The following is a 9,098-nucleotide window of genomic DNA, read 5'->3' on the forward strand; positions in this document are numbered from 1 at the left end:
AAGTACACACAGTACATATAGTACAGTACACACAGTACACATAGAACAGTACACACAGAACAGTACACACTGTACAGTCCACACAGTACAGTACAGATAGTACACAGAATACGCAACCTCTTCTTGCCTAGCTTAGCGTGCTTCACCTACGTGAACTCCTCCTTTAAGCGGTACTTAGCCTAGCCTAGCTTAGCATGCTCCACCTACGTGATCTCCTCCCTCATGCTGTACTTAGCCTAGCCTAGCCTAGCTTAGCTTAATGTTCTCCACCTATGTGAACTCCTCCCTCATACTGTACTTAGCCTAGCCTAGCCTAGCTTAGCTTAGCATGCTCCCCCTAGGTGAACTCCTCCCTCATGCTGTACTGTGCCTAGCCTAGCCTAGCCTAGCTTAACTTAGCGTGCACTTACGTGAACTCCTCTCTCATGGTGTACTTGTAGCCCAGTTTGGTTCGGATCGTGACAACAGGAAACTCCGCCCCATCTGCCACGCCCAGCCCAAAGTCCGCCTCCAGCTCAGACAGAAAGTCCTTCTGATTGGCCACAGCAAAGCTCAGTCCTCGGGATGCATACTGGGAAACCACCCTCATCACCCTGGCCACAACACAAAAACTGCGGTAAAACTTGAGAAAATACTTAGTGGATATTTTAATGTGTACGTCAGAGTGTATTCAGTGTGTATCCAGTGATTATTTCAGTGTGTGCTGCTACTCAGTGAGTACTAGTACAGTACTGACCTGTTCCTCCAGTAGGTGAGTCCAGTGAGTAGTAGTACACACAGTAACACCTGTTAGTAGTAGTACCTGTTCCTCCAGTGAGTAGTAGTAGTAGTACCTGTTCCTCCAGTGAGAAGTAGTAGTAGTACCTGTTGGTAGTAGTAGTAGTAGAACGTGTTCCTCCAAGGAGAAGTAGTAGTAGTACCTGTTCCTCCAGTGAGTAGTAGTAGTAGTACCTGTTCCTCCAGTGAGAAGTAGTAGTAGTACCTGTTGGTAGTAGTAGTAGAACGTGTTCCTCCAAGGAGAAGTAGTAGTAGTACCTGTTCCTTCAACGAGTAGTAGTAGTTCTAATCGTTCTTTTCGATGAGACCCACCACGGTTGTGTCATCGGCGAACTTGACGTGATTGGAGCTGTGTAGCGCTGTGCAGTCATGAGTCAGTAGTATGAAGAGCAGCGGACTGAGCACACAGCCCTGGGGGGCCCCTGTGCTCAGCGTGGTGGTGCTGGAGGTGTTGTTCCTGATCTGAACCATCTGAGGTCTCCCCGTCAAAGTCCAGGATCCAATTGCAGAGGGAGGTGTTCAGGCCCAGCAGGCTCAGCTTCCTGGTCAGGTGCTGGGGGATGATAGTGTTGAGTGCAGAACTGAAGTCTATGAGCAGCATTCAGACATATGTTTCCTTTTTGTCCGGATGGGTGAGAGCGAGGTGAACAGCGATGGCATCATCAGTGGAGCGGTTGGCTTGATACGCGAACTGCAGGGGGTCTAAGGCGGGAGGCAGGAGCGTCTTTATGTGCCTCAGGATCAGCCTCTCAAAGCACTTCATGATGGTGGGGGTGAGTGCGACGGGGCGGTAGTCATTGAGGCAGGACACTGGTGACTTCTTGGGCACAGGGTCAATGGTGGTAGTCTTGAAGCACGTTGGGACGGTGGCGCTCTTCAGGGAGATGTTGAAGATGTCCGTAAGAACATCTGCCAGTTGGTCTGCACACCCTTTGAGCATACTCCCGGGGATATTGTCTGGGCCAGCAGCCTTGTGCGGGTTGACTCTGCGCAGTGTCTTTTCCACATCAGCTGTGGTCAGACATAGCACCTGGTCATCGGGAGGGGGTGTGTTCTTCCACGCCGCCACATCGTTTTGTGCTTCGAACCGGGCGTAGAACACGTTCAGCACATCAGGAAGAGAAGGCATCGCTATCACAGGCTAGTGTTGATGTCCAATGTGGTTGGTGATGGCTTGGATTCCCTGCCACAGTTTACATTTACATTACATTTAGTCATTTAGCAGAAGCTTTTATCCAAAGCGACTTACAAGGGAGAATAACATTCAAGCTACATTGCGACAGAGATTAGTGTAACAGCAACATTAGTGTAACAATAGTTGCCATGTATCTCTGTTGTCACTGGAGTGGATTTTCCGGGCATGTGCTCGCTTTGCTTTCCTGATGGCCCCGGACAGTTTGGCCCCTGCTGTTGTCAGAGCCTCCTTATCGGGCTCTCAGCAGCGCACGTACCTCGGCAGTCATCCATGGCTTCTGGTTGGAGTGTGTGGTGATGGACTTGGTGACAGTGACATCATCGACGCACTTACTGATGTAACCAGTCACTGATGCCGTGTACTCCTCCAAGTCAATGGAGCCGCTGGTGGTTGCTGCCTCCCTAAACATGTTCCAGTCAGTACACCCAAAACAGTCCTGGAGGGCAGAGATGGCTCCTGCTGGCAAGGTCTTCACCTGTTTCTTAGCAGGTTTGGAGCGTCTGACGAGCGGTCTGTATGCTGGGATCAGCATAACAGAGATGTGATCTGAGTATCTGAGGTGGGGGCGGGGCTCAGCCTGGTAAGCACCAGGTATGTTGGTGTAAACAAGATCCAGCATGTTCATCTCTCTCGTCACAAAATTCATGTGTTGGTGGAATTTAGGAAGCAAAGTGTTGAGATTTGCATGTTTGAACTCTCCAGTGACAATAAATAGTCCTTCTGGGTGTTTGTTTTGGAGATCGCTGATGGCTCCATACAGTACGGCTAGCGCTTCCTTAGCATTAGCACGGGGAGGAATGTAAACAGCTACAATGAGCAAAGAGGTAATCACCCTCTGCAAATTAAAGGGTCTACATCTCACAATCGCATACTCCACCAGTGATGAACAGAACTTGGAGACCAAGACAGAGTTGTTCCAGCAGTCGGTGTTGATGTAAACACACAGGCCACCGCCTCGGGTCTTACCCCACAGCGATGGGACCCTATCGTCTCGATGCACGGTTAGCCCTTTTAGCTGTATGGCCGTGTCTGGGCCTCGTTCGTTGAGCCATGTTTCAGTAAAAACACAAACACAGCAGTCCCTGGTATCCCGTTGAGTAGTCCTCTGTAGTCGGATGTAGTCCAGTTTATTATCCAGGGAGCGGACGTTGGAGAGCAGGATGGACGGGAGAGCCGGCCGGCTAGCATCAGCTTTTAGCCTAGCACGGACACCGGCTCTCTTTCCCTGCTTCTGTCTTCTCTGCCACCGCTTTTGGCGCCTCCTCACCTGGCCCGAGCCAGGAGGCGGGCTCGGGGATTTGCGTAGCAAGCCAAGGGCCTGCAGTTCGTTTAGTAGTCTCTCCGGTGGCGTCTCTGCTGGGCTGTGTTCAAGTTCCAGCCAGTGAGCTACAGTGACAGAACTGTGGTGCTTGTACTCCTGCATCAGTGTGGTGCAGTTTGGTGACCTCTGGTATTCAATTTACACAATTAAGACACATATTTGCACCGTTTAGCTCTCGAGAGGCTGCTAAGCAAACTGGTCGCGCCGCCATCTTGGAGCACTAGCAGTACCTGTTGGTAGTAGTAGTACTTGTTGGTAGTAGTACCTGTTCCTCCAGTGAGTAGTGCCTGTTGGTAGTAGTAGGACTTGTTTGTAGTAGTACCTGTTCCTCCAGTGAGTAGTACCTGTTGGTAGTAGTCATACTTGTTGGTAGTAGTACCTGTTCCTCCAGTAAGCAGTACCTGTTGGTAGTCGAAGTACTTGTTGCTAGTAGTACCTGTTCCTCCAGTGAGTAGTACCTGTTGGTAGTAGTGGTACTTGTTGGCAGTAGTACTTGCTGGTAGTAGTACCTGTTCCTCCTGTAGACTGACCCCCTGGGATTGAGCTGGTAGTAGTACCTGTGAGTAGAAGTAGTACTTGCTGGTAGTAGTACCTGTTCCTCCAGTAGGCCGACCCCCTGCGGTCAAGCTGGTAGTAGTACCTGTTAGTAGAAGTAGTACTTGCTGGTAGTAGTACCTGTTCCTCCAGTAGGCCGACCCTCTGGGGTTGAGCTGGTAGTCCAGGTCATAATGAACCGTCATCAGGTCTCGAACTCGCAACCGATCACGATTCTCCAGCGTCAGATGAGGACACAGGCCATGGCTAGAGAGTGAGACAGGTTCAGAGAGACAGACAGGCTCAGTCGACAGAGAGACTGTCGCACAGACAGGTGGGCATACAGACAGGTGGGCATACAGACAGGTCGTCACACAGACAGCCAAGGTCATCAGTCAGACAGACAGGTACTCACAGCTGCTCTCGTATAAATCGTGGTATTTCTGTGGTTTTCAGGATTTCAGAGAAAACAAAGTTTTCCTCAAAGCGACTGGAGAGACGAGGGGGGCGCTGGAGGACCACGCCCCTACACAGTACACAGGAAGTACACACTCAGTAAGCACAGTACACAGGAAGTACACACTCAGTACACATTCAGTACAACACATTCAATACACACAGTACACAGGAAGTACACACAGTACACAGGAAGTACACACTCAGTACATACTCAGTACAACACACTCAGTACACAGTACACAGGAGGTACACAATAAGTACACACAGTACACACTCAGTACACAGGAAGTACACACTCAGTACACACTCAGTACAACACATTCAATACACACAGTACACAGGAAGTACATACTCAGTACAACACACTCAGTACACACAGTACAAAGGAGGTACAAAATAAGTACACACAGTACACAGGAAGTACACACTCAGTACACAGGAAGTACTCACTGGCTGTGTACTCCATACTTGCGGCCCACGCTGGGGTCAGTGCTGTGGGCCAGCCTGAACTGATCCCTCAAGAGGGCTGCCACCTTCAGGTACTCTGCTAGTACTGCACTGTTCGAGCCCGGGAAGATACCTGCACAATACACACAGTAAATACACGGTACACACAGCACAGAGTAAAAACACAGTACACACAGCACAAAGAATTAATACACAGTACACACAGTATATACACAGTACACACAGTAAATATGGAGTACATACAGTAAATACACAGTAAATCCACAGTACACACAGCACACACAGAAAATACACAGTACATACAGCACAAAGAATAAGTACACAGTACACACAGTAAATACACAGTACACAAAGCACATACACAGTACACACAGTACACAGACAGTACACACACAGAACACACAGTTCCAGTGTATTAATATTCATACTCAGTAGGCCGGATCATGTTGCATAGTGATCTGATACACTGCCAATAGAGCCAGTAGAACCAAGAGAACCAATAAAACCTGGAGAACCAGTAGAACCAAGATAACCAAGAGAACCAATAGAACCAATAAAACCAGTAGAACCAATAGAACCTAAACAACCAGTAGAACCAAGAGAACCAATAAAACCAGTAGAACCAAGAGAACAAATAAAACCAGTAGAACCAAGAGAACAAATAAAACCAGGAGAACCAATAGAACCTAGAGAACCATTAAAACCAGTAGAACCAATAGAACCAAGATAACCAATAGAGCCAATAGAACCAAAAGAACCAAGAGAACTAATAGAACCAAGAGAATGAATAGAACCAATAGAACCAGTAGAGCCAAGAGAACCAATAAAACCAATAGAAACAGGTGAACCAAGAGAACTAGTAGAAACAGTAGAACAAAGAGAACCAAGAGAACCAGTAGAACCAATGTAACCAATAGAACCAAGAAAACCAATAGAACCAGTAGAACCCTCAGAACCACTAGAACCAGGAGAACCATCAGAACCAGGAGAACCATTAGAACCAGTAGAATGAAGAGAACCAATAGAGGCAGTAGAGCCAAGAGAACCAATAAAACCAGTAGAACCAAGAAAACCAAGAGAACCAGTAGAACCAATAGAAACAAGAGAACCAGGAGAACCAATAGAACCAAGAGAACCAGTAGAATAATCAGAACCAGCAGAACCGTCAGAAACAGCACAACCAGTAGAAGCAATAGACCCAGCATTACAAATAGAACCATCAGAACAAGAAGAACCATCACAACCAGTAGAACCATCAGAACCAGTAGAACCTCAGAACCAGTAGAACCAGTAGAACTAGTAGAACCGTGAGAACCAGCAGAACAAATAGAACCATTAGAACAAGTAGAACCATCAGAACCGGTAGAACCCTCAGAGCCACTAGAAACAGAAGAACCATCAGAACCAGGAGAACCATCAGAACCAGTAGAACATACCTATGATACTGGGCTCCGAGTGGTTGATGAAAACTTCCAGATCTTTCTCAGTTTTTAGGAACACAGAGTTTGGACCGGCCCGTTTCTTCATGTAGTGGACCATACCATCTGCAGAGAGGGGGCAGACTCAAACAGTCAGGTGGACTGTACCATTTAGGATGCAAATAACATGTCAACTGGACTAAATGGAACGTACCATCCAGACTGAGTGGACTGTACCATCTTACCGGCGGTGCGGGGTCCATCGTAGCTTCCTGAATCTTCTCCGTTTCTGAAGATCTTCATTGTGGGAAACGCTGTCGCCCCGAAGCGAGAACACGTGTTGCTGTGTACTGAACAGTCTACCTGCAGTACAGTATAAGTGCACACAGTACTAGTACACGGTATAAGTACACACAGTTCTAGTACACAGTATACTACATTACATTACATTACATTACATTGATCAGACGCTTTTATCCAAAGCGACTTACAATCATTCAAAGAGCGACGGACGCAGCCATCAGGAGCAATGAGGGGTTAAGTGTCTTGCTCAAGGACACTACAGCATGCTAGCAGGAGGAGCCTGGGATCCAACCAGCAACCTTTACATCACTAGACCACCAGCTCTACCGCCTGAGATACCATCCCCATCCCCAGTATAAGTACACACTGTGGTAGTACACTGTATAAGTAAACTGTAGTAGTACACTGTATAAGTAAACTGTGTACCAGCACACTGTATAAGTACACTTTGTTCTAGCACACTGCATTAGTACACTGTGTACTAGAACACAGTGTAAGTATCAGGAAGTGTAAAGAGGATGTGTGAACAGGAAGTGTAAAGAGGAGGCGTAAACAGGAAGTTTAAACAGGAAGTGTGAAACGGAAGTGTAAATAGGAAGTGTAAAGAGGACGGGTGAACAGGAAGTGTAAACAGGAAGTCTAAAGATAAAGTGCAAATGGGGAGGATGAAGAGGAAGTGTAAACAGGAAGTGTAAAGATAAAGTGTAAACAGGAAGCGCAAAGAGGATGGGTAAACAGGAAGGGTAAAGAGGAAGAGAAACAGGAAGGGAAAACAGGAAGTGTAAACAGGAAGTGTAAATGTGAAGTGTCAACATGACTTGTAAAGAGGGAGTGTAAACAGGAAGTGGAACCTTAGCGAGCTGCACTGAGCCCGACAGGACAGACGCAGCGCGGGAGAAATCTGGAGCAAGTTTGTTACAGTGAGCACACCTGGAAGAGAGGGAGGTGGAGGGGGGAGGTGGAGGGAGATGGAGGGAGGGAGAGAGAGGTGGAGGGAGAGAGCGGTGGAGGGAGATGGAGGGAGGAGGGAGCGGTGGAGGGAGAGAGAGGTGGAGGGAGATGGAGGGAGGGAGAGAGAGGTGGAGGGAGATGGAGGGAGGGAGAGAGAGGTGGAGGGAGGGAGCGGTGGAGGGAGATGGAGGGAGGAGGGAGCAGTGGAGGGAGAGAGAGGTGGAGGGAGATGGAGGGAGGGAGAGAGAGGTGGAGGAAGGAGGGAGCGGTGGAGGGAGAGAGAGGTGGAGGGAGATGGAGGGAGGAGGGAGCAGTGGAGGGAGAGAGAGGTGGAGGGAGATGGAGGGAGGGAGAGAGCGGTGGAGGGAGGGAGGGGTGGAGATTGAAAGTTTTACTGCAGCACTTGAACATGAAATAAACAACAAACTGTGACATCATAATGTTAGATGGAAGGATTATGAATGGATGGATGAGGTTGGATGGGAGATGGATGATTGATGGATGACTGATGGATGCTGGGTGGCGGTTGGATGATGTATGGATGATGGGTGGTGGCTGGATGGTGGATGATGGTTTTTGGATGATGGGTGGTGGTTGGATGATGGGTGGATGGTGGGTGTGGTTGGACGGTGGTGGTTTGATGTTGTATGATGGTGGTTGGATGATGGGTGGATGGTGGGTGTGGTTGGATGATGGGTGATGGTGGTTTGATGCTGGATGATGGTGGTTGGATGATGGGTGGATGGTGGGTGTGGTTGGACGGTGATGGCTGGTGGTTGGATGTTGGATGGATGGTGGGTGTGGCTGGATGGTGGTTGGATGTTGGGTGGATGGTGGGTGTGGCTGGATGGTGGTTGGATGTTGGGTGGATGGTGGGTGTGGTTGGACGGTGATGGCTGGTGGTTGGATGTTGGATGGATGGTGGGTGTGGCTGGATGGTGGTTGGATGTTGGGTGGATGGTGGGTGTGGTTGGACGGTGATGGCTGGTGGTTGGATGTTGGATGGTGGGTGGTGGTTGGATGATGGGTAGATGGTGGTTGGATGATGGGTAGATGGTGGTTGGATGATGGGTGGATGGTGGGTGTGGCTGGATGGTGGTTGGATGTTGGATGATGGATGGACCCGCGGCGGGCCCCGTACCACCGCTTGTTACCATGGAGCGTAGAACGTCACCAGCAGGGTCTCGTGCTCCGTCGCGTGGTAGTCGAAGTCCGCGTCGCCGAGCTCGAGCACCGCGGAGGGCGCGCGCTGCGCTGACGCTAATGCTAAAGCTAAAGCTAAAGCTAATGCTAATGCTAAGGCTCGGCTGCAGTTCCGAGCGGCCATCTTTCTTTTTACGACACATCAACATGGAGCCCCGGAAGGCGGGAGGTAAACGGGATGTGACGTAAACAGACCATTGGTCCGTGACGCTGTCAGTCTGTGACGTCACATCCAATAGACTCCTTAGTTTCTCTTTAGGGTCAAGCCTTAAGATTTAACGTTTGTTTGAAATTTATATTCATATTTGTTATGTTTATTATTTCATATTTATATTTTGTTGTATTTATTATTCATTTATATTATTTATGTTTATGATTTCATATTTATATTACGTATATTTATTGTTTGTTCATATTTATACTTATTCGTTAATATTTATATTATGTATATTTATTACATATATTATAT

At 48.3% G+C, this 9,098-nt stretch overlaps 1 protein-coding gene across 1 annotated transcript in view; it reads right to left on the minus strand.

Annotated features, from left to right (window-relative positions):
* The window catches only part of LOC307238063 (protein disulfide-isomerase A3-like), a gene marked incomplete at its 5' end in the record, with an annotated part of 23,822 nt that extends 15,069 nt beyond the window's left edge, over positions 1-8,753 (minus strand). Inside the window, 8 exons of the mRNA XM_080010910.1 lie at positions 411-593; positions 3,969-4,094; positions 4,243-4,353; positions 4,737-4,866; positions 6,191-6,298; positions 6,418-6,535; positions 7,327-7,405; positions 8,581-8,753. Coding sequence (XP_079867036.1) covers positions 411-593; positions 3,969-4,094; positions 4,243-4,353; positions 4,737-4,866; positions 6,191-6,298; positions 6,418-6,535; positions 7,327-7,405; positions 8,581-8,753 — 1,028 coding nt within the window. The remainder of the gene's footprint in view (positions 1-410; positions 594-3,968; positions 4,095-4,242; positions 4,354-4,736; positions 4,867-6,190; positions 6,299-6,417; positions 6,536-7,326; positions 7,406-8,580) is intronic.
* Positions 8,754-9,098: the final 345 nt, after the last annotated feature.

Source organism: Zeus faber, assembly GCF_960531495.2.
Source record: "Zeus faber genome assembly, chromosome: 1".
NCBI classification, from domain to species: domain Eukaryota; kingdom Metazoa; phylum Chordata; class Actinopteri; order Zeiformes; family Zeidae; genus Zeus; species Zeus faber.